This window comes from Andrena cerasifolii, chromosome 1 (assembly GCF_050908995.1).
Source record: "Andrena cerasifolii isolate SP2316 chromosome 1, iyAndCera1_principal, whole genome shotgun sequence".
Taxonomy (NCBI): Eukaryota; Metazoa; Arthropoda; class Insecta; order Hymenoptera; family Andrenidae; genus Andrena; species Andrena cerasifolii.
In genome coordinates this window covers 27299581-27323172 of record NC_135118.1, presented here as the reverse complement: position 1 = coordinate 27323172, position 23592 = coordinate 27299581, and the positions used below count along the sequence as shown (strand labels likewise).

The window sequence follows — 23592 nt, the reverse complement described above, 5'->3', positions numbered from 1 at the left end:
AAGGGAAGAGTGATGTAAATTCTTTGAAACAATCGCGTCACCTGGTACTTCCACTAGTTTGTCCTCTGTCTCTGTGACTGTTTTCAAAGACTTGTGGCAACTCGTCCTCTTCCACATCTGTTAATTCAACCACATCCGAAACCGAATGCTTTCTCCCGTGTATGTCGACCACACTGTCCATTGTCACCGCAACTTCCGGTTCACCTGGCGAGTTACCGGACCTTTCAGTGAAATATTTACCGATTTAAGTCCCGCTATTTACGTTTTAGAAACCTTTGGCAGCTCTAGTCTTCGATGATTTCCTGACTAAACCGGGCAACATCTTCTTCCACTTCAGGAGCGACGTGTCTATTACATCCTCCTTCTTCCTGACTATTTTAAACAGCTTTCGTCGCTCCTCTGTGCGCTCATGACGCAGTTGTATCTGAAAGATGACATCATTTTCGCAGTTAGAATATTAATTAGGCTTACTGAAAGTTGGTCCACTAGATTTACGGCCGTCGCGCATTTAACGAAGCGCGGCGAAGCGAATCGAAGAAGTTAATAATAATTAATTAATTGCCGCTGCGCTTCGCAAAATGCGCGGCGGCCTATATATGAAAGTTTTTACTTAATTGAAGAAACACGTATGCTTATCAAAGGATACGGAATCTTATAAGTGCTTAGAGCTTGTTTGAATTTGATATTCAAGTATTTTATTTGCATTCTGCTCCATCACCTTTAAATCATTGTTTGCTTCTCTCAGGGAGCCAGTAAGGGATACCATATAGTAAATGATCAATGTCATCAGAACGATCAGTGGGATCACGATACCAGGCGAAGCAATGTAATCAAGACACCTATGGAAAAAAACAGAACTGAGGTATTCTCATATCAAAGGCCGACATCTGCTGTGAATGCTGAATAAGAATCAGGAAGCAAAGGTACCTTTGAATCGGTTCTGGAAGAGAATCTGTCAGCTGTTTTGTCGCCAGATGATAGATTTTCTTGTAGCCAGAGAATGGTCCGCAGTGCCACGACGGCTCTACCCACACAATTGCGTAACCAACAGGCAAGACACACAAGAACAGCATAGTTAGAAGAAGAGCAAAGTAAAAATTATTAGACCTGTAAAGCAAACTGCTGAGTAACCGAGTATTATCGGCGGAAATTATATTTCCAAGGTCACTGTGAAATGCTTGCAAGTTACCTGGAAGCTCGAAAGATTACTTCGTGGGGCACGTTGCAGGTCATCACTGCCCACGATCGCAAGTACATGAGAATACCAAGCTTCAGAAGGTTCAGCGCTGTTAATCCGGGGCTGAAGAACATCCCCATCCAGATCATTCCTTGATTGTTCACCAGGTGCAGTATATTCTCAGCGATTTTGAAGTCACCGTACTGGGGGAACTGCTTCTCGAGGTCCCAGCACCAGCAGCTGTTCATGAAACGCACAAACACTGCACGGAAGAAGTCTATGCTGAGCGTGAATACTATGACGAGCACCTAAAACATTCAACGTTAATGAAAGAGGTGTTTAGAACTTGTGAACGAAATGGCAATATTCATAGGTTCCATTTACTAAGTCCATGACAGTCAGTTTAGCTAATTCTTGCCCAAACATTGTCTCCCAACATAGACGACGAAGTTTCTTTCGAGTCTTCAGATCTAGCAGCTTTGATGGAGCGACTGTAGAAATGATTGGGTAGTATTACAATGCAGGCAATATGTTTGCATATTACGAAGAGATTAGACTAAATTCATACTCGTGTCTTGTGTCGTTGTTGTGCAGACTTGCTCGAAGCACTGTACGACGTAGTTCTCAACTGTGAGTGGAATCACTCCCTCGTTTACTGAAGTTGAGGAACTATCCACAGTAGACATTTTGTCAGCTTTCTCTTCAGTGGGTGTAGTTGTGATCATTGGCGATTCTGTGCTCGTGTCCAGTGTAGTAATTATTGAATGTTCGCCAAATGTATCATTCTCTGTCGTGGAAGACACTGTCCTGTCCGAGGTGGAAGAAGCAGTAATAGAATCTTCACTCGTGGTGCTTGCATCAGTCGTATCATGCATTGCAGTCTCAGTTACTTCATCGTAAGCTGTTGGCTTGTTCAAGTCTACGGTAGACAAAGAGGTATCATTCACTTCTTCGCTGAAACCAGAAAAGGAAATCCCAGTGGCATTATCAAGAGCAGGAATGGTACTTGTATCGAAAGTATCATTCTGTTCAAGTCCAGTCGTGTCAAGAGTATTATTCCATTCAAGCACAGGTGACGTAAGATCCTCTTCGAAGGCAGTTTCAGTCGAAGACCATGTGGTTTCATTGAAGCCTATGGTTTTCATGTCTTCTCCGTCGTAATTGTCATATGTGTAATCTAAAGGAGGATAATCTCCAACGTTATATATCTCTTCTAGTGACTTCTCATCCATTATGGGATTAAGGAACAGGTTTTTGGGCATCATCGAGTACGGTGGTAGTGCTAGATCAATGGATACGTTAAATAATTAATAAATAAATGAAATTTAAGTAAAGTCAATGACGTGAACTTATTATAAATACGAAACATACTTGCACCAGGAACTTCAGTTTTATTTTGTAAACCACTAACATTGCTCGCTAGAATTAAACTTAAGGATGCCAGTGTTGCGAATCTTCTTGATTTTGGCATATTATTATTACACTCAATTGGCTTGTACGAACAATTTTTAATCGTCGGTTGAAGGTCATGCAGATCGTGTTTCTGTCATACAAATATTGCAAGCAAACATATCAATGAACCTTCTAAGTGAAAAACAATAATGTCACCGAATCATGCCACTTACCATTGTATTTATTTTGCCAAACAAGGCGAATATCAGGGAGTAGAGATTCAATAAATTCAAAAGCATTATTCTGTAACGAAACGTTTAAATTGTGGCAAAATTTTTAAATGTCAAGATTGAGTAAGAATTATATTTTTTCTTAACAGTTTACCGCGCAAGCTGTACGCGAAGCTGCTTTCTGGGATGATAGCTTTCTAGCAGACCTAGTATCTCGAAGAATACTGGGAACAAGTACGTGATAAGGGACATCACGACTGTAATTTCATTCTGCCTCCACCAATCGCTCTGCTCGAGCTCTTCTGCGCTTCTTGCGACAACTTTTATCACAGCATATGCTGACAGCACTAGTAAAGAGATTATGGATATGTTCACGAAGATTCTCATCAATATGATCTTCCAACTGAAAAGTACGAACAATCGAATATACAGAGAACAGAGTTATAATAATTGTAAATATACTACTGTTCGTAAGTACTTGCGGACTCGTATAAGTATCATTCATAACAAGTTAACGCAGAATATGGTATAAAGTGATAGGACCTCGATACTAGATCACTTGCCAAACCCCCAATCTAGTCACTATTACTAGGTAAACTTGTAGTTACTTTTGAACTACTTGAATACTAAATACTAATGAACCACTTCAATACTAACAAGGGGAGAACACCATGTGGTAGACACCGATTTTGATGAGCCTTGGCACGAGCGTTTCAGCCAATAGGCCTTAATAATAGAAATATTTACACGTAATTTATTAAAAATTTAGGGTTTTAGTGGGTACAAATCCCACACTACCCTGGCGCCCGCGGGAGATTCCCTTCTGGAGGCGTCGGGGTGCCATTTGAAGATGTCTCCACGTTAAAAAAAACTTTATAATTTTTTTTTTTATAAATTTTTTTTTTATAAATTATTTTTTTAACTTGAGGAAATCTTCAAAAGGCACCACGTCTCCTTCAGAGGAGAATCCCCCGGGGACGCCAGGGTAGTGTGGCATTAAAACCTCACGGCCACTATAAAATTTTTAATAATTTCCATGTAAATATCTCTATTATTAATGTCAATTAGCAGAAACTCTCGGACACCTATTTACTCATTTTCGACATAGATCCATCGTGCCAAGGCTCATCAAAATCGGTGTCTACCACATGGTGTCCTCCCCTTGTAAGTACTTATGAACAGCAGCCTAGGTGAAGCACAGTAGCATGCTCTTAAATTGAAGAAGTCCTTGGAAGAAATCTTACTTCCTCTCATCTTTTTCTTTCTCAGCCTCCTCGAGAAGAGCCTCCTTGAGCGCAAGCACGATGCTGGCTACTCGATTGTGAGCAGTTTCCGGATTGCCCACCATGAAGTCCCATCCCGTGAACAGTTTCCACGAGAAAAGGCACTCGTCCTCCTTCTCGGTGAGTTTGCTCAGTCGAGAATTCTCTGCCATTCTGAAAACGTAACGTGCAGTGCCACTAATCCTCGAGTACCTTCATTCGAAGGTGCAACGTTCGCGACTACCTACTTGCGCAATATCGCGACGAAGCTGTAGATGTAGACGACTACGTTCGTCACGAAGTAGGCCAAAGGAAGCCTGTAGCCGATCTCGGAATCGTGGTTGGTGTACCAGCCGTAGAAGAACGGGGAGTACTTCAACACCCCTTCGAATTCCCATAGAGTTAACAGGTGCTTCGATTTGATCTTCTCTTCCCTGAGCATGATCTTGCGCTCCCCCGCTGCGGCTGGGTCTGCTGTGAGCATCTGTTCCAAAAGAAGTAGTGTCTGCTGAGGTTCGAGCTGGGATTTGCACTTGCAGATGATACGAGTTCCATAGAAGATAAGAGAATGGGGAACAGCGCGGGCGTCGACTGTGTTTTGAAGTAGAATATAGAAGCTTCGAGGGATGGATATGTCGAGAAGCTATCTTGTACCAAGATTATCAATAATCAAAATTACTGTAATTGGATTTGTGATACTTCCAATCCTTTGAACGAGGTGTTTTCAGTCATTGGTGTACCTCAGGGATCGCTACAAAAGCAGTGAGGATGGCTGACGCGACGAGATTGATCCAGAACAGCCAGCGAAGAAATGTGTAGTAGGAAGCTACCGCTGAGCCAAAGTGGGATTCTATCTCTTTGATGCGAAGTTCCCAGGGAATCAACCAGGTCTGAAGGTTGACCAACTCTCTTCGAAAATACTGCCACTTCTGTTACCAGAGAACGACGAATTAAGACATCAGTTATTCCTTTCATCGCTCGCTTTCCTTCTGATCAGTTCTACCTTTGTAGTGAAGAGCGAGATGCGAGCAATAGCATCCTTCGTGCTGCGTGTCTGCGCCAGTCTCTCCTGAAGAACACCTTCGTGCCTCCTCACGTAGGCCTTGGCCTGCCTCACGAGCTTCATCTTCCTTCGAAGTGACCAGGGTTGCTGCTTCACTCCGCTCAGCACTTCCTTATGCAACTTCAGCTTCTCGAATATCTGCTCCTGGCTCCCGCTCTCCTCTATCGAGATCGCTGTTCTGCGGAGAAAGTTACAGGCCTTTAGATTTCTAGTTTTAAGCATTAGTGTGACTCTAAACCCTACCTCACAGTCTCACAGTGTCACAAGCCAGTGCTCCGCAACCTTTTCTCACCCTCGGCACACTTAAACCCTTCCCAGAATTCCACGCCACAAGCAAAGATATACAAGAACATACAAGTGATTTACAAAGTGAGTACACAGAAATTGCAATTGTTTCTGAAAAACTTTGTTCAAAAAGAATCCTGTGCTTTTTCTCCTCTTGGCGGCATTGCGCCGCGGTCATTTAGCAACGTCTCGTGGCACACCGGGTGCGGAGCACTGTTATAAAGAGCGATAAGCTAAACATTTCTTCTTAGCACCGTTTTTCCATGTGACATCGTACTACAAAGTTGTAGAGCTTTGAAAAGTAGGTTTCTGGGCGCCTGGCGACATGCAACCCACGTTCAGCGCGCCCGGCCGTAGGCACCGCACGAGCAACGTAGGCGTAAAAGGCTGTCTATCGTCAGGGGCAAATAAAATAGCCGGGCTGTCTGTCATCAGGCGCCCACATACTTCAAACACTTGGTATTTGAAGATGATTGCGCGCACCTCCCAGTAGGCAACCCGCTTCTTACTGCTGCCTGTCTACAGGCACCGATGAGAAGCAGGTTGCATAATGCTAGGCACTCGGTAATACAATTTTCAAACCTCTGTAATTTTGTTACACGACGTTACATGGCAAAATGCTACTAAGAAGAGATGTTCGTGTTATCGTCCTCTATAATTCTACGAGCTTCTGGCACTGAGTTCTGAATCGCACGGTACACTCACTCTTCAGAGCTGATGGTATACACCGAAGACCTGCGACGAAGCGAGACTTCAGCTTCCGCGCTGAACGGCGACGACGGGCGACGTTTCCGTCTGCTTTGCCGTCGACTGGAACTCCTTCGTTGCATGATCGCGCACGCTGACGCGGAGTATTCATCCTCGTCGGCCTCTTCCTCTGAAATCCATTAAACTTCCACCTCGTACCCGCCTCGAAATTAACTTGCTGGGGTATTTACAAACTTTCACCAAAGACGCAAGCATAATTCTCGAAATTCATATTAAAGTAAAGAAGAAGAAGAAGTTAAAGCTGCAAGAAGCTCAGGGCAATTGTTGCTTTTTAAGATTCTACAGAAAGTCTAGAATTCTAGCGACATCGAACGAGGGAAGTTATTCTTGAAGAAATACAGTGGAACTTATCAGGGAAGATCCTCAACCCGGAAATTCAAAAAATCATGAAACTGGAGATTTGAAGAGGGTACATAGATATGTATCGCGCAATTTTTCGCTGCTCAAATTCACTCGAAGGGGGTGAAATTGACCCCTAAAAATCCGGTTAAGTATTTACCGATTTTGTCGGTAAAAAAGTTACTTCATTTGGCAAAAGTGATAAGCGACTTATAACACAAAATCGGAAATAAATAAAACAAAATAGCCGGATTTTCAGGGGCCAATTTCACCCCCTCAGAGTGAATTTGGACAGCAGAAAAAAATTACGTAATACATATCTGTATATCTTCTAGTTCACTTAGCTATCCCCAAAGTTTCATAATTTTTGGAATTCCCGGGTTGGCGATCTTCCCTTGTTAGTTTCAATTATCCGTAATTAACGAAGGGTAATCCTACAAATTAGTGGTTTGATCTGGAGGTGTTATACTAACCAGTTATGGATATCCTCTGCATGCCAGCGAGGTCCTCGGCGTCACTTCCGTGTCCTTCTTCTTGCACCTTGCCCGGACAAGCTTCCCACCGAATGTCGCCTTCGTGGCCGCGTTCGGTGACGGCGAACGTAACTGACAGTCGGTCGACCGACGGCTGCGGGGAAGAAGGTTCCACCTACACCGGGAGGCAAGACCCAAGCAATTAGTTGCATGAATCTCGCTCGTAGATCACCCATCGTCACGCCACGTTCACCAGTCCCTACGGTGGAAGGTGCTACCCGCGATTGGGTATCGAATGACAAGGCTGAACTCGATTTCAGGGATACTGTTCGAATCATTATCAAACCACCGACGAGAACAGAATGGGGCAACTTGCCTTCGCGACGTCTCCGGAACTTGCAGACGGAGAACAGAAGCGGAGAACGGTGGAAATAGTAGTCTTAAGAACACTGTTTATGCATCAGAGGGGGTTGGACCGAGAGTGGTAGTACTGTCCAGCGTGTGGAGGATCGAGGAGATAGCGGCAGCGTTAGGAGGAAGTTAGAACAGGTGGTGGATGAATCGACGACGATGGATTCGGTGGAACTGCCATCCTGGCGATTGCAGACAACCCGACAGTGGTCATCCCTCGTTGGGACCGCGCCTGTATCGAACTCAAGTCGACGTTAATGCCTGTCCCACTCGACATCGGGGACACCTTGTTTCCCTCCACAAATCTTCCAAATCACGGAAGCCTATACATCACTGGTAAATGGAGAGATACTTTGCTTCGCGATAGGATTACATCGATACCGACTGCCTTCAGCGACGAACGAGTGCTCTAACGACGCTTTAATTAACTTTGTGAACAGTGGTCTTGCCACGATCGTGGCAAAGTTTCATTTATATTTTAGTAGGAATAATGGATTTGAATAGTTTTGATTAGAAAAGTATTTTCACTCGTAACAGGGGTTTTGGAAATATTAATGATAATATTTGGAATTGGAGTTTGGGAACTGTTCTTCTTTTCTCCTCCCACTTTCCCTAGCGTCCCATTTTTACTCTTCTCTATCAATATCTTCTCTAACTCTAAGCTTCTAATTAATATTGTAACAGTGAGCACACGCCGTGTGCGGAAACCCTCAAACCGTATTCGTTCAGCATACTCTTTGAACGCCTATCGGCGGTTTCCGCACGGGCTGAGTGTGTATACGTGTTCGTCATACCGCAAGGGGTTAAACTATCGACCGTTAGATAAAAATAAAGGGAACAAGACGTGTTTGAACTGAAATTATTCTTAAGAAATTTGAAGTGTTTGTAGCCGCTGTGTAAAGCACTACGGACCAATGATCTACAAAGAGAGTTTAAGGCCACATGCGACCAGCCGCACCCTAAAGAGCACCGTGATACGTTCGAACGAGCCATCGTGGCCACGTACACCTCGCATTCTTCATGTGACCCCACCCTTCCTTTTCCACATAATCATTTCGCTTTGAGATCCCCGCGTCGTGTTACACGCGATCTTTGGAAACTCACGAAAATCACCCTCCCCCTCCCATCGTATTACGTATACCACCCGCCCTCCCGAATCTTGCACAGTGATTCGTGAAAAGTCACGAAATCCAGCGCTTATCGTTATCATTCATTTCTGCGGCACACCTTCCTGAAGAAGTGACAGTTGCTCTGGGGGTAATCGCTTTTAATTAAGCCTTTGCTTCATTATCCCTTTCGTGGAATCTAAATGGAACCAACATTACCATGTTACTATGGAAAAGTGTTATCAATAGTATACATATATATATAATTTGTTAATGTGCAGAGGATAGGATACGCGCCTATACTCCGTATGCAAATTATTCTGGAGAAACAAATTCCCTGAGAAAATTAATTTCGATAATTCAAGTTCAATATTTTACCACAGTTGAGATATATATAAAATTAATTTCGATAATTCAAGTTCAATATTTTACCACACTTCAGATATATATAAAATTAATTTCGACAATTCAAGTTCAATATTTTACCACACTTGAAATATATATAAAATTAATTTCGATAATTCAAGTTCAATATTTTACCACACTTGAGATATGTATAAAATTAATTTCGATAATTCAAGTTCAATATTTTACCACACTTGAGATATATATAAAATTAATTTCGATAATTCAAGTTCAATATTTTACCACACTTGAGATATGTATAAAATTAATTTCGATAATTCAAGTTCAATATTTTACCACACTTCAGATATATATAAAATTAATTTCGATAATTCAAGTGCAATATTTTACCACACTTGAGATATATATAAAATTAATTTCGATAATTCAAATTCAATATTTTACCACACTTGAGATATATATAAAATTAATTTCGATAATTCAAGTTCAATATTTTACCACACTTGAGATATATATAAAATTAATTTCGATAATTCAAGTTCAATATTTTACCACAATTTCGATAATTCAAGTTCAATATTTTACCACACTTGAGATATATATATATATATATATATATATATATATATATATATATATATATATATATATATATATATATATATATATATATATATATCATTAATTATCGAAATTAATTTTCTCAGGGAATTTGTTTCTCCAGAATAATTTGCATACGGAGTCTAGGCACGTATCCTATTCGCTGCACATTAACGAATTATCCAAGCTTATCGAACTCGATAACAGTTTTTACCTGGCACGCAATATCTAGCTTTTGTCGTCGATGCATTTGCTGATTAAACGGATACTGGTTAAAATGAAATAGTCACGAACAGTTGACACCCTTTCAAAAACGCATCGGAAAAAGATACTTTAGAACATTTCTCTTTTTAGATTCATCTATAATCGTCATGGTAAAGCTACTAAGTAGTTTGAATAATTTCTCTTAATGGCTATATGTTTAAACTACCTACTGCGAAGAATATGGTGCAATAGAGATAAGAAGTTTAAAAAAAATTAAAAGTGCAAAATTTCTTTCACTCATTCAGGGCTGAAAATTTTCCACGAGAAATTAAATATTACCTCTTCAGGGGATAGCAATGGTGACGTCAGTTTTGATCGAGATCGAGGCGCGCCGTTCGATCTTAATATCCCTGAAATACTTTCCACTAACTGGTCCCCTTTCTCTTCAGAAGCACTTCCTTTTTCTTCATCCATCTTCTTCATCGCCTTCCACAATTAATTACTGCGTTTGCTAATCACTTTCCGCCAGTATTCTTTCCGGAAATTGCGAGGAAATTACTTCTTCTGCTTTGGCTTTTTCAATCTTCTTGCAGTCGTTCAATTTCGCTACGAAAGTCAGTTTAATTCGTGAATGTTTTTTTTTTAAATATCGCACACCTTTTTCACTAACAACTGCGTAAAAATAACTAGAATACTAGTCGGAAGAATTTCTTCAGAAATGGGGATGAAGATTTAATCAGATTTAATAAAAATTTCCAACTCTGTGGTAAATGGTCACTATGGAATAATGCATTTCGAATTAACTCTTTGACCGGCGCTACAGAACGGAAATATGAGCAGCCTCGCGCCTGACAAGCCTTTTTATGCATTCGCTACTAGTGGGAAAAGTATTGTCCCTGCTATTGTCATGCTTCTTTCTAATCACATGCTCGAAGCTTTTGCGATTATATTAGTATCTAATTCTAAGTACAATTTCCAATTCCGAAGATTATATAATTTTGTAATTTTTTTCAGTGATTTTATTCCTTTCATTTATTTACCAGCAGGTGGATTGCAGCTGTACTTAGCTTATTCGTTTAGCAGATTAAAGGATCACCTGCTGCGTTTTACCTTACCCGATAGTAATCTAACGGATAGGGAAATAAGTAAAGGAATCTCATCTGTTTCAATCTATATTTACTATATTGAAATTACATATGATAAAAAAGTACAGTTTATACATTGCTTTTCCCTAAGGTCTTGAGAAATTTGTTCCATGTCGGCCTGAATCCATGTTACAATAACACAACGCGTTCCCCACGTAAAATGATTGCAGTAATATGTACAAGAATGACAGTTTATGTACACTCATTTACCACACGCTGATCACAAATACTTTTTAAATAATATAAACTCTTCTGGGAGCACTACTCTTTTGGCACCAGTTTTACAATCTAAAGATTCTAAAAGAAAGACTGAATTCGTATCATACATCAATCTTCGCAGCACCCACCCATTCGGTTCTCAGCTTCCCGAAACTTTCGCGCGGCCTTCTCGGCCGATCCTCACTCTCGATCAGCTTCGAACTCTAAACGAAAGGGGCTACGAGTACGCTTTAAATGCTGCACAACGGAAATCGAACTACCACGCTCGATTAATGGAAGGTCTTTGCTTGGGCAACAGGGAAAACCGTGAACGAAGATTTGGAACTAGCTTGCTACATCGATAAGTAACATTCCAGGCTCTACGCGAACGCTTCGCTGTTCGCAAGAAAAATATAGCGCGTGCACACATCACCCAGTTCGCGAGTTCTAGTATTACGTTTACTCAGGTAGTACTTCCACGCATGATCGACAACTGCAGGGACTATAACCATTCGAACTGATGGTAAAAGGATATTGGGCACTTAACAATGTACCAGAGAAATATAAGAACTGCATCCAATTGCAATAAAATTTCGCAAGTATCTAGTTGAGTTCCACGGAGCTTATCAACGCGTCAGGCCACTCAAACATAAAATTATCCATTCTACTATTACAGCCGTGATCATCGGTAGCCACGTACAAGATGAATAAAATACAGACTTGATAATGTAAATTAAAGTCACCAACTTATAACGCACACACTGCACCAGAACCCAACGAGCCCTACGAATCCCCTGAACATTTCCAGAAAGACAGCCGTCCTACCCGAGAGATGATATGTCAAAGATGTCGCACCGATCTTCTTAAAGGCTACTACAAAAAAAAAAAAGAAGGAATTCTTCACTTGGTCGTGTGCCGCGCCCAGGCGGTCCTTTGCACCTCGGACATCAGATCGCTCCTAGAGGGTAAACGTGCACTGGTCGTGCGAGACGGGGGCGGTCCAGGTGTCCTCAGGATAGTCGCTAGGCTCTTCTGACCCTGTGGGCTTTTACTGTTCGGCCCGTGGTTGTTGGAGATGTCTTTGACGGACACCTGCTTAGCCATCGCCGCTGAACGTTTACCCTGAGGCGGGGGATCCAGCACGATTGGTGGTATTTCGTCATGTAGATTCATTCGATCCTGCTTACCCTTTGTCTCCTGGGTCAAGTGAACGGCGCCCCTCTCGCCAGAACACGGCAAGGGTTTAATGAACGTTGGCTTTGGATCCGCGGTCTCCAGACTTATCCCGTAATTGTCTGACTTGTGCATCATTATCGGCGACGAAGTGAAACTGTTGGGCTGGGATACCCTTAGAGAGATGGAGTTTGGAGACAGTTGAGCTGAGTTCTGCAGATTCATGGTCTGAGTAACATGAATATAGTATGAATGTATATAGACCGCTTTGAGGCCGTTCTTAAATTACGTAAGTGTAATTTTGGCGATTTCTTACCCCCTCCCTCCCCCCGGTATAAGAATTCGTAAGATTTGATATTACAACCCCTTTCTTACGTAATATTTTTTACATTTAATCTTTTCAGTTATTAAAAATTCTTTTAAAGGTTTATACAATTCATTTAACTCGGCTTCGGGAAATTTAAACTAAAACTACTTTTCTGGAACATTAATGATAGAATTTGTATTTATTGAAAATTAGATTAAAAAATATTACGTAAAACACTGACTCCTCCCCACTTGTAAGAAAACGTAAGAAATTCGCACCCCCCAAAAAAAGCCTTATGTAATTTAAGGACGACCCCTTTTATTTGTATGGGACAGTTCTTAAATTACGTATTTCTTACCCCCCGCGCCTAGTATAAGCATTCGTAAGATTATATATTGCAACCCCTTCTCTCCTTTTCTTACGTAATATTCTTTACATTCCATTCTTTCAGTTATCAAAATTCTTTCGACGGTTCATATAATTCGTTAAACTCGGTTTCGCGTGTGCGACGAAACCTAGTTTTTTAGGCTACTCGTATTGAAAATTAGGTTGAAAATATTACGTAACACGCTACCTGACTCCCTCTCCCCCTTTGTAAGAAAACAGGAAATTTCAGATCCCCAAAAAGCCTTACGTAATTTAAGGACGACTCCTATGTATAATTCTGAAACACTCTGTATATACAGTGATGCTCAAAAGAATATAAAAGAAACAGATAGGGTTGGGTTCTCTCCAGTGTTAATACTTTCTGTATTTATACCCTCCTTCAACCATCACTGTATGTATAGTATCATAAAGGCCATGAGTATACTCACAGATGGTCTACTACTAGGAGGCAGAAGGAGGCTAGGACCCATCGTATAAGGGGACGGTGTATTGTAAGGTGATCTTTGAGGCTGGTACGGACTTATGTTGGTCAGCCTTTCCAGTAGTTGCGTTTGGAACTGCAACTGATCTGTTGAATTACTGTTCCCCTGAATCCCAATTGCGTTCAGGTTCCCAGGGTATAGGGAGTCTGGTGGATAAGAGCAGTAGGGGGAAGGTGGATCCAGTTCCCATGGCGAACTTTGTCCTCCGGTCCGTTGGCACTGTTTTATAAAATACTTGTATTACTTCATTGCATGTTAATACGCATATCTCTTAACTCTTTGCCATTGTAAATACTATTCTTAATACATTTTTCTCTCCTCGGTGTTTTGGCAAAGTTATTCATAGTGTACAGAAGTAGAAGGAGAGTAGAAACGCAAAGGATTAATAACGTGAATATCTACATTGTTCAAACTTCAAGTTTCTTTTCACTTAACAGGACTAATGTTCAGGGTTCAATAGAACAGGTATTTTAGATGCCAAAGAATTCTTGAGGGCTTGAAAAACTTGGGGTTTTCGATTTTTGAAGGTACATAACTGGTTGATTGTTGTCAACTTTACCTAGCATTTGTTGGTAGCGCAAAGTCCAAAGTCCCGTGCGAAGACCTGTTACATAACATCGTCACACCGGCGCTTAGCACGATTATTGGATTAGCGATTTAGCTTTAATGTCAGCATTAAATTGCCATCTTCCTGTCGACCAACTTAGGGGCGGAACGTGTCGCGCGCAAGCGATAGAGTTTTCGCGCATTTCAAAAGCCGTACGCTCGTACAGGAGTCGAGGACCCTTTTAGGAAGCGTGAAAACTCGTTGCGTCCTAAGTGACTTCTTTCCCCCCATAGAAAGAGTACATTTTTAAAGTCTAGCTCTGTTAGTATTCACGACCGCCTAAATAAATATCATCATTATAAGTACAGTATGTTCTAAGCAGCACAATTACTTGTCAGCCGACCGACGTGCAAACGAACAGGAGCTTCATTCGTATCAGCATACACTTAACAATGTCTTACCTGAGAAGGAGCAATGCAACGCAATCAACTTGTACAAAACAAACAGCACACTCCCGCGACAACGCAACTCTCAAACTGAAAATCACTCGGAAACTCTCGTGAAATGAAAAGTGGCCGCGCAACACGGGTCTGTCGAACTCGATAACAGGTGCAGAACAGAAAACGTGTGTGTAAATCGTTTTTATTAAGAAGTTTAAAAAAGAGGCGGTACAAAAGGCGTTACGGTATAAAAAAAAGAGAACGAAGGAAAGTACAAAATACAAGTGTTAAACATTAAATCGCGATGCAACGGTCGCAGGCATACGGGTTGCTGGGTGTTCGAACACTCGCGTCAAGGTATTCGGTAGAGCGTTACCTGGCCGAGGTTCGACAAGTCGGGGACGGTGTTCGTCTGCTGCATCGTTGCTGAAGCTGGCATCTGCGATTGCGAGGTTACGTGGCCACTCGAGATGCGCTCTTGCTCTCGAAGGTGGCTGACCAGCGCGCCTATGTGCTCCAACAGCTCCTTGTTCTGCACCAGCAGCTGGTGTGTCCTGGCCTAATGAGGGTGGAGAATGGAGAAATTCAGATTAGCTAGAATCGTTTTCAATTTTCCAGGCTCTACTAGTACTCACTAACACTTATTTACTAGTGGTGTGTATATTGGAAAGTATATTGCCACGAAAACTATCACGTTTGAGCGGTTTGCCACGAAAACTACCACGTTTGAGCGCTTTGCCACGAAAACTATCACGTTTGAGCGGTTTGCCACGAAAACTACCACGTTTGAGCGGTTTGCCACGAAAACTACCACGTTTGAGCGGTTTGCCACGAAAAAATAGCATGTTTCGGTTTTCGCTGCGAAAACTACCACGTTTGAGCGGTTTGCCACGAAAACTACCACGTTTGAGCGGTTTGCCACGAAAACTACCACGTTTGAGCGGTTTGCCACGAAAAAATAGCATGTTTCGGTTTTCGCTGCGAAAACTACCACGTTTGAGCGGTTTGCCACGAAAACTAGCACGTTTGAGCGGTTTGCCACGAAAAATAGCATGTTTCGTCTTTCGTTGCGAAAACTACCACGTTTGAGCTGTTTGCCACGAAAAGTAGCATGTTCGGGTTTACCCCGCGTTCGCAATTTCCCCACTCTGCGTTACTTAAATTATGATTAAAATTTTCATGCGTCTTTTAGAGATTAAATGGAATTATTATTTATTAAACACTATTTTCAACAATTGAATTCTTTTAAACTGACCACGCGCTGAAACGCGATAGTTTCTGCAGTCTGCAATGTAATCCAAAACGTGCTATTCTTCGTGGCTAAACCGGATAATATGTTAGTTTTCACCGTGAATTCCCAAACGTGCTACTTTTCGTAAGAAAATTGAAACGTGCTAAGGTGAATGTCCCAATTTCTGCTCATGTCCCCCTTTCTGATCATTTCGTATTTTTCTTATTATTATATGCGTTACGTTTGAACTATATTTGCAACAAAATAATTCTAAATTATTTAAACATTTAAGCGAGTGTTGCACGAACTTGAGGCAATACATACATCGCTATTTTTCATTAGCAGAAATACATTTAGAGCATTATATATTTAATTACAAATTACAAATAGCTAAACATCTTGAAATATCTTTCTTAAATAGTTTTTGAATTGGTTGATTCATTATTAAAGAATTAATCGATTACTCTGCAAATCTTGATCACAAACAAATCTTTTACACCTTCTTTACGACGAGTTGCCTCTTAAATGAGCAGAAATTGGGACATTCGCCTTACTTTTCGTAACGCACGTCGATTAAATGTCATTACACAAGTATCCAGCATTCACTGACTTGAGCTTCGACGCGCGCTGCCGTTTCAGCCGCAAGTTGATCCTGAAGAAGACGCGCATGGGCAACGGCCGCTCTGGTTTGTTGGCTCTGCTGCTCTAGTCGTTCCCGCAGCAGTTGAATCTCGTGCTTTAGAGCGGTCAATTCACCTCCAACCAGTAACCCTCCGCAATCGGAGGCCACCGTGCCCTGCACAGACAATCCAATCTATTCAATCACCCTCCGTCGCTGAACCTTCAAAACTTTTAGAAAGAATCCTCACCGGTGGCGATTGTCTAATCGGCGTGGTAGACGCTGTGGTCGCTGGGACCTCGTGCGACCTGAGAAGACACGGAACAGCTGCCTTTTCCTGCACTGGGTCCTCCGGGTCCCCTAACAGCGATATATCTGAAACACGTTAAGTCCCATGCATTTTCCTGCTTTATAACGCATTAACTCTTTGGCTAATACGGTGTGAGAACGCTGCACGCTCTACGTGAGGAAGCAGAATTTTTAATGGACCATTAAGAGTGAGATTAAAGTGGCAAGCAATGAGTTGTAATTTTGCTGCACAACTCGGTGTAAATTGCAAGGTTTCTCAGGGTTAATGACGCAGGGAATGGCTTTTTTATGGTTGAACAGAAGTCAGGGATATTAAACCTTTATGCACAGAAGACGGCGACGGCTGCGACTGCTCGTTCGGTATTTCGTCTTGGTCCTCGTAAACGTCACGGTGGTTCTCTCCGTGCTCCCTCTCCCTCTCCACTCTGTCCCGATCCTCCGTGGCGTTGTTTATACTTAATTTATGGCACACCTCGAACGCTTGTCCCACCGTCCTGACCACCCTCATCGCTTGACTCTGACGAAATACAAATTCTTTTTATTCGACGTTCTAATGAGTACGACACGGGAACTGCGATAGGAATTACACGAAATCATCAAATTTCACTTGTGAACATTTTTATGATCGTGGCTGTTAGAGATACGAGTGATGCGAAGAGGAATATTTATGTAAGTGGAACGCTTTGAATTTTAAATTTCAAAGTGTTGCAGATTGATGGCTTATCGAAACGTTTAAACTTCAAACACTCGGGAGCTCCATGTTCCTTGCCTTGAAATGTTTCAATAGGTTGAAACGTTTGGACGCGGGAACGCCAAACGTTTAGATCGCTTCAGATTTCACGGTTTCGGGCGAATAAATATACAAGCTTCAAATGTTGCGAGGGTACAAAGTTCAGTCAGGCGAATTCCAAAAGTCATATTCCTGAAATCTACGAATCGACGGGTGCTGCAGTCTTCTGCTACTTTTAACATTTTGTACCTTGAAATTGAAAGTTCGCAAAAGAATCCTGTACAAAAGTAAACTTATAGCAAAACATAAAACCTCATTTCTCCAAAACCGCCTTTCTCTATCTTCTAAAATCTCGAAATTTCTCACACTGCCCCCCTCGAACATCTCGTCCCCGGAAAACCAGACTCCGCAGAAATCATATAAAATTTTAAACCTCTAAAAATCTAAAACTCTAAAACTCTAAAACTCTAAAACTCTAAAACTCTAAAACTCTAAAACTCTAAAACTCTAAAACTCTAAAACTCTGAAACTCTGAAACTCTGAAACTCTGAAACTCTGAAACTCTGAAACTCTGAAACTCTAAAACTCTAAAACTCTAAAACTCTAAAACTCTAAAACTCTAAAACTCTAAAACTCTAAAACTCTAAAACTCTAAAACTCTAAAATTCTAAAACTCGAAAATCTAAAATTCTAAAACTAAAATTCTAAATCTCTAAAGCTCTAAAACTTTAAAACTCTAAAATTCTAAACCTCTAACACTTAACACTTTAAAACTCTAATATTTTAAAGCTCTACAATTTCACAACTCTAAAAATCTAAAACTGTAAACCTCTAAAATTTCACAACTCTAAAAATCTAAAACTGTAACGCTCTAAAACTTTAAAACTCGAATGCTTTAAAGCTCTAAAATCCTAAAAGTTCACAACTCTAAAATTCTGGAAGTCTGAACCTAAAGAATTCTAAAACTGTAATATTCTAAACCTCCATAGCTCTAAAGCTCTAAAACTCAAAACCCATCAAACCAGGAATCTTCCTCCCATCTTACAAATACTAAACGCCTGAGAGGAACGTGTACGGGTTGTACAAAGCCTCTCGCTCTTTAATTCAAACGAAGCTTGGGAAAAGAAGCAACGTCCTCGCGCCCAGGACGATCCATTATTTATTCCGCCGCGACACCGTGTTTCCTCCTCTTCGCCTACGATTCCGTGAGCTGGCTTTTTCGTGATACGCTCGCCGAGCCACGCGCAACCCTTGTACCCCCGTAAACGGGCGTTATCCTCTCTGTCTACCAAACGCGCGTATGCACGCCTGGGTCTGTATACCTCGAGCTCCTCGAGGTCATCGTTCTCCTCCTCGAAGGGGTTCTCATCGAAGCTGAAGTCGACGTTGGCCGCTGACCTGGCCAGCTGCAGGGGCGGTGGCCTGGGCTTGGAGAACGGTTTCTTGGACCTCAGATAGTTGAGTATCTCGGGCTCCTTGAACGACAGCTTCTTCCTGGGCTTCGGTGTCTCGAGGCCGGCAGGACTTCCGGGCCCAGCATTCGTCGGCACGGGCACCTCTGATCCTCCGCCGGCCTGCCTCGAGCTCTTCAGCATGTTGGTCGGGCGTTCTTAAGAGATTAGGGTGTCTTTTGTTCGGGCACCTTGGGCACCTTCTATGGGGAATCTGGGGAGCACCCGTCACTGCAATGGCATCCTCAAGTTTATCGTGTCTTACACGCGTTCCCTTGCGCGCTCTTATCTCGGCCGGAATGTAGCGAGCAATTACAGGGATTTGTGTGTCTTGCTGGGCGAGTGAGCAGCTCCAAGCGTGTTTGAAGTCCCCGCGGTGGGTGGAAGGGATTCTGGGTGAGTTTAATACTGTGAGTGGCGTCGGCGTGTTTTTTAAGCCGAGGCAATCGGAGCCTTTGTTCTGCTGATACTTTTTTGGAAAGCGTTGGAAATATTATCCGGGAGTCCTTGAATTTTTACTTTGAAAAGAAACGTCGCCTGGAGTTCGCCTAACCCAGACGTTTCATGGTAGAAGGGATAGTTGGGGGAAGACTTTTCAAAACTTCGAGCCACTCAAAGTGTTAATTATGGCTGGTTTGTTAGTTGTTGGGTGGTTGAGATTTTTTTTCACGGGCCTTTTGGCTAGCGTCCATTATGTGGGTTAGTAGTGACATTGACCAGAGAAAGGGATAGTTGTCACGGAATGTGCGTGCCGTGTAGTTATTAATCTTGCTCGGTAGTCATGTTTTCTATTAGTCAACGTGTATTTTGTGCGTACTTTGAATATTGAGATGGATAGGTGTACTCTAGGGAGAAGCGTAGAATCTTGTTTGTTTAAATTTACTCTGCGGCTAGAAATCATTTGGAACTCTCCTGTTTCTATTTCCATTTGCAAGTCCCTGCGAGGGTGGTGGCATCTAGGTAAGAGTTTGAGCAAAGAGACAGTGGCGTGTGCTGGAGGGATGAGGAAGAGGGAGTTTGAAAGGCGAGAGAAGAGGCAGAAAGGGGGGAAACTTTAGGAAAGTCACAGAGGAATGGATGGAGGTCGAGATACCAACAAAAAAGATATACAGGAAACCAGAGCTCAGAAAGAAAGTAGAGGCAGTTTGAAAGACCAACGAAGAGGCAGAGGGAACTAGAGAGGCAGCAAAGAACAGATACACAGGAAACTAGAGCTGGAAAAAGAAATAGGGGGAGTTTAATAGACGAAAAAAGAGACACAGGAAACTAGAGGTAGCAAGAAGAGGGGCAGAAGGTTAAAGGAGTTCAGGAATCCAATTAAGGGGTCAGTCCACTGTGAAGTCGTGAAAAATTTAAATGTTTGTTTCTATCGTTTCTGATAATAAAAAATCCTACTTTGCTTTGGAAGAAGTGTTTTTACTTAATTCTCCTAAAAATAATTAGTATTACTTTCGTCCCCATGGTATTAATTTTAATGGTTAATTTTCTCCTACCCCTGCAGGCCAAAAGTAGGTAACAATGACAGGCACTGTGGAAAATTGCCATAACTCTTCGACTACTTATCATGGAAGGCTGAATTTGTGGTCAAATGACAGACCAATAAACACCCTATCTTAAGCCATAAATTTCGTTTTTATATCTGTAAGAGGTAATTGGCAGCTAGGCCAAATGTAAAAAGTGTTACGTTTGTCCCCGCTCTCCCCTACACAGAAAACTACTTAGAGCTAAAAAAAAAATAATAAAAAATAAAGGAAATTTAAAAAAAAAAGAAAATAGAAATGAGACAGGGGTGAACTAGAAAGAGCAAAAAGAAGATACATGGGAAACTACAGCTCAAAGAAAACAAATGAAGTGAGTTTGAGAAACCAGAAATGCGGCAGAGGGAACCAGATAGAGCAACAACAAGATACCTACGTAGGAAACTAGAGTTCAGAAAAACAAATAGAGTTTGAAAAACCAGACATGTGACAGAGTGAAAACTAGAGACGGCAAAAAACAGGTGGATCTAAAAAGATTATAAACAAGGGAGCGCGTGAAAGAGACAAGTTAGTAAGAGGGTGTACTGCTCCACGTGTAATAAATTTCTGTCGAACACGCGTGGCCGCGATTGGCGCCGATGCCGCGCGATTCAAAGAATCGATACTCCCGCGCGTACAATCCTCCCGCCGTGACCATTCCAATTATAAACGCGCGGGCCCGACGTAGTACTGGCCAGCTCCGAGATAAATCCCGCTCGGTTTAGAAACTATTACTGACCCGGCGTCGTTAACATCCCCCGAGCACCTTCGCAACAGCCACGCTACGTTTATTTGCCTCGAAGCGTTTCGCGGAGGAGCCGTCGACGCGGCTGAACAGTTTCTCATCGTGCGTCTTTCCACGCCGAACGGGAATCAATTCCCGCGATCCCATTCCGTTGCACCTTATATACTCAACTCTCTGGTAAATTTTAGTAAATGGTAAACTTTTAATCAGGGTGAGTTAGAACGAGCGATAGAATTGGATAAAATTCTTCTACATGAGCGATTTTTTTAGATAATTTGATTTTGGAAAATTCAGTATGTGTGCACGTGGGCAAGGGTCGGTAGAATATGGAAGTGAAGTAGATTCTCGACTAAAAATAAGTCAAAATTGTAGAACAACTTGTTTTCGAAGGCGCCTTTGATTTAGAGAAAATTAACTTGACTCCAGAGTTTCCAAACTCGATTTTGGCTCGTGGCAACGAATTTTATTCGTCATTTTCGATTTATCTTTCCGCAGGGAGCCACTGACATACGTCTGAGTGTAATGTTTATCAGCTTACAGCTTAAATCAGAAAATTGATTGTTTTTGTAATCGTAGGCATATCTGTGTGTTTTGAATTTGATTTGCAGAAGACTCTGAATCGGGAAGTGGATAAAACGTCCAGTTGTCAGAATTCCGTTGAATGTGAAGAGAAAATAGACTCTAAATGTAATGAATATAATTTTGCGTCACTGCTCCAACATGAGAAATAAAGAATGCTCTATATACAATTTTTTTTTTGTCAGTAATATATTTTTTTACAATGTGAAAACAGAACGCAAAACAAATACGAACGGGACAGTTCATTGTTTAAAAGTATATACAAGCTGGAAGTAGTGGTTAGAAGTGTTTGTTTGTTCAGAAGATAGATCGTTAGGTTTCGATGATGTCGAGCGTGAAGATTGTTCTTTTTGCTAGAGATCTCTGATCGCGTTACGAATCGATTCTCTGTTGCTTTTGGCGCTTCACCATGGTGGTTTTTACACCCTGTTCTGTGGATACTCCCTAAGAACAGTTATACTTAAAAAATTTAATATAATTGATGATTATAAAAGAATAGAAACCCTAAAACTTTGAAAAATCAAAATTTTATGAACCATACGCACTGTTAAAACGAAACCCTCCGATTCCTCAATTAAATAAAAAATTGTAACTCAAAGTAGTGATATTTTAACAGCCAATAGCCAAAGAGTATCAATATCGAAAAACAATCTCTCAAAAAATTTAGAATCCTTTAGAAATTGAAATTTTGCTAACGTTACATTATTAAGCCACAACTTCTTTCACCCCAATTTTATTTAATTCACCTGAATTTAAGTGAAACTCCAAATTCTATCTACAAAACTATTATTTATTTTTATTCGATTACGATTAAAAAATGAGCTCATTTTAAAACCCTTAGGTATTTTTTATTCCGAATGTTTCAACTCCCACGTTCATGTGTACTAAAGAATACCAAAACAGTGATAAACTCGGAATCCCCATCTTTTTCACGCAGGCCGGTTTTATAATCGCCGACGCGATGAATGATTTCATTCTCGTGCCCTAGCGCCTCCTCATTCATAATAAATCTCGAACTTGACCCCCAAGACGACGGTCATTAGCGATAAGGGGCGGCAAGGGGGAGGAACGAGGGTGTAGTACGCCGCTTTGATTATACGAGCGTGCGTAACGCGAGTAAACACGCGCGCACTGGTGATTAAGTACCGCGCCGTGATAACACGCGTTCCTCTCGTAACGAGTGCACGGAACCTCTAGCGCGCACCTGGTCGTCTCGCAATTAAATTGATTATCCGAAGCATCGAATAGCAACACGATCCATCACAACCCCCCGTTTTTTATCCATTTTATCTCTTTTTTATTTATTTCAGTCGCTCGCTTTTTTTCGGCGTCGTTTATTCCATAGTTTGATTAAAAGTTGGTGTGCTTTTGTTTATTTTGAAGTAAGGGAAGCTCTTTCTTTTATGGGACTCTCACTATCAGGGACTATGCTGTCCATAATTATTTACAGGAGGGATGAAAATTCTGCTGAATTTCGTTGGCCTGGTGGTAAAACTCACCAAGTCCACTTTTTGATTGACAGAATGTGATTTTAGTGTTTAGCAAATGCCAAGTGCATTATCTTTTGGTAAAGACCAAAATCTTATTTTTTTTAAAAAGTGGAGTTGGTCAGTTTCGCCAGTGAGTGAATGATTTACTTATTTCTGGGCCACCAGGAACTCTAGAATGCTGTTCCTAATTATAGGGTGGATGAAAATTCTATTGGATAAAAAATTTACTTGTGTCTAAACTCCTGTTTATTTCAACTAAAGGTCTCAACTATAGAAATTTTACAAAGTTTTTTTAAATATGATAGTTATGATGGGTGTTCGAGTTGTTCCCTTGCAAAGCTTTTACATAGAAGTTAGTAAATATACAGTATATTTCCATTTTTCAGAAATAAAGAAGTATAAACTGTGTTTAATAGTATTCCAGGAGTATATGCATTTATTATACGAACGATGGGAGTTGGAAGCGCGAAAAATGGTACGTTCCCTCGAATTTCAATTCCCAGAACTCTATGCCCAGATTTCCACGAATACTGTATAAATATTCATCGAGTTTATAAAACGATCTG

At 41.4% G+C, this 23592-nt stretch overlaps 2 protein-coding genes and 1 long non-coding RNA gene across 14 annotated transcripts in view; 1 reads left to right on the top strand and 2 right to left on the bottom strand.

Moving 5' to 3' along the window:
- Positions 1-14: 14 nt before the first annotated feature.
- On the bottom strand, positions 15-7160 carry LOC143373731 (transmembrane channel-like protein). Its single transcript, XM_076821228.1, has 16 exons — positions 6990-7160; positions 6115-6286; positions 5065-5302; positions 4802-4990; positions 4310-4545; positions 4044-4235; positions 2954-3202; positions 2803-2872; positions 2549-2720; positions 1746-2459; positions 1562-1668; positions 1190-1485; positions 928-1107; positions 719-839; positions 274-424; positions 15-204 (listed from the first exon to the last, which is right to left on the bottom strand). Exons 1-16 carry the CDS (start codon positions 7009-7011, stop codon positions 38-40), a joined length of 3276 nt encoding a protein of 1091 aa, XP_076677343.1. The 5' UTR covers positions 7012-7160; the 3' UTR covers positions 15-37.
- Positions 2669-5455, top strand: LOC143373867 (uncharacterized). 2 transcript variants are annotated; one of them, XR_013086552.1, is made up of 4 exons: positions 2669-3251; positions 4069-4202; positions 4287-5348; positions 5392-5455. It is a non-coding gene; the product is annotated as an uncharacterized LOC143373867 (long non-coding RNA). The 2 variants fall into 2 exon arrangements; XR_013086551.1 differs by lacking the exon at positions 5392-5455 and having other exon boundaries at positions 2669-3209; positions 4287-5033.
- A 3675-nt stretch (positions 7161-10835) lies between the features above and the next one.
- The window catches only part of LOC143373733 (carboxyl-terminal PDZ ligand of neuronal nitric oxide synthase protein), a 55650-nt gene continuing 42893 nt past the window's right edge, over positions 10836-23592 (bottom strand). For 4 of the 11 annotated variants that reach the window (XM_076821287.1, XM_076821296.1, XM_076821304.1 and 1 more), the window contains exons 2-8: positions 18567-18926; positions 16833-17031; positions 16456-16580; positions 16197-16382; positions 14732-14914; positions 13315-13587; positions 10836-12420 (exon numbers count right to left, since the gene is read on the bottom strand). In XM_076821287.1, the coding sequence (XP_076677402.1) occupies positions 11920-12420; positions 13315-13587; positions 14732-14914; positions 16197-16382; positions 16456-16580; positions 16833-17031; positions 18567-18839 (1740 nt within the window). In that variant the 5' untranslated portion in view covers positions 18840-18926 and the 3' untranslated portion in view covers positions 10836-11919. Of the gene's footprint in view, positions 12421-13314; positions 13588-14731; positions 14915-16196; positions 16383-16455; positions 16581-16832; positions 17032-18566; positions 20032-23592 lie in introns of those variants that run through there. The other 7 variants (XM_076821243.1, XM_076821252.1, XM_076821323.1 and 4 more) reach the window with 6 other exon arrangements.